At 62.7% G+C, this 1,609-nt stretch overlaps 1 protein-coding gene across 1 annotated transcript in view; it reads right to left on the reverse strand.

Annotated features, from left to right (window-relative positions):
* Positions 1-1,237: 1,237 nt before the first annotated feature.
* RPL38 (ribosomal protein L38) overlaps positions 1,238-1,609 on the reverse strand; it is a 2,972-nt gene continuing 2,600 nt past the window's right edge. The window contains exon 5 of the mRNA XM_010578567.1: positions 1,238-1,324. Within this exon, the coding sequence (XP_010576869.1) occupies positions 1,299-1,324 (26 nt within the window). The 3' untranslated portion in view covers positions 1,238-1,298. The remainder of the gene's footprint in view (positions 1,325-1,609) is intronic.

Consider the following 1,609-nt stretch of genomic DNA (forward strand, 5'->3'; position numbering starts at 1 on the left):
GGCTCGGTGTTACCCCGGCGGGGGGCAACGCACCCGGCACCGCCCGGCTGTAGGGGACATCGCACCCCTTTCGATCCCTGCCATAGGGGAATCGCACCCCGGCACCGCCCGGCCATAGGGACATCGCACCCATCCACCCGGCTATAGGGGCACCACGCCTCATCACTGCCCTGCTATAGGGGAACCGCATCCCATCACTGCCCAGCTGTAGGGGCACCACACCTCATTAACTCCCTGCTATAGGGGAATCACACCGTGTCACCACCCTGCTATAGGAGAATCACACCCCATCACTGCCTTGTTACAGGGGCATCACACCTCATTAGCTCCCTGCTATAGGAGAATCACATCCCATCACCGCCCTGCTATAGGTGCAATCACCACCCAGCTATAGGGGCATTACACCCCATTAGCTCCCTGCTATAAGTGAATCACACCTTATCACTGCCAGGCTATAAGGGCACCACACCCCATCCACCCTGCTATAGGGGAATCAATGACACCCCATCACCGCCCAGCTATAGGGGCACCACACCTCGTCACCGCCCTGCTACAGGGGCACCGCACCCCTTCCTCCACCACCTGCTGGGGCCCATGGGCCATAGGGAAGGGACCCTGCTGTTCCAGACCCCGCTCCAGCAGGCATGGCACGGCACAGCCAGGGTCCCCCAGGGCCCGGCCATCGCCCCACCACGGCCGCCTGCGGATGAGGAGGCAGCTCCAGGCGTGGCAAACTGGAGCCGACCCAAAAACTGGCCCCACCGGGCCTGCCCCAGGGACGGCACTGCCGGCACACCACCCCGCTGTCCTGGTTAACTATCCCAGCTGAAACCAGGACGGGTTTCCCGCCACATCCGCTCGCGGCGCTGATCACTGCAGACCGGAGCCACCCCACTTCATCCCAGTGCACCCCAGACCCACCTGGGCAACTGGAGATCTTCCAGCTCAGCCCTGCTGCTCACCCAGCAGCAGACCTTGCCCCCCCCAATGCCGCTGGGGACCTTCACCCAGGGCTGGGTCCCGAGGAAGAAGGACCACCAGTGGCTCTCGCCAGGGTGCAGAGTGAAGCCACCGGCTCCCGAACGCCCAGAATGGCGAGCCGGGTCCCTGGGGGAGCCGCTCACTCAGGGCTGGTCCCGGCCAAACCCAGCAGCAGCCACCGTCCCAGGAACGATTTTAGGAACATGAATGGTTTCACCCCAGTGCTGTTGGGAAAGGATGAACCGGACACGGGGAGAACAGTTCAGGTTTTTATTTGTTGTAACAAAGGTGGAGAAAGAAACCTAGAGGGGAATAGCTCATTTCAGCTCCTTCACGGCCAGACCTGGGGAGGAAAAAGAGATGACTTCATGGTTGGAAATGCTCGGCTCGTTACCATGACCGCCAGGTCTGCAGGGGGCCGGGGCAGCTCTCCCCCCACCTCTGCCTGGGGTGGGGGGCACAGCCACAGAAAGGGTGGCCAGAGCCCTCCAGTTCCCCATGGCACCAGTTGCAGGGAGAGCAAAACAGAGTGACCCGGAACGGAGAGGGGGACACGACATGTGCCGGGACAAGGCTGCTCAACAGCGGGAGCTCCACAGGGGCCCCTCCACGGGAATTGTGGGGGGGG

This window comes from Haliaeetus leucocephalus, unplaced genomic scaffold (assembly GCF_000737465.1).
Source record: "Haliaeetus leucocephalus isolate CR32 unplaced genomic scaffold, Haliaeetus_leucocephalus-4.0 Scaffold646, whole genome shotgun sequence".
In the NCBI taxonomy this organism is placed as follows: Eukaryota; Metazoa; Chordata; class Aves; order Accipitriformes; family Accipitridae; genus Haliaeetus; species Haliaeetus leucocephalus.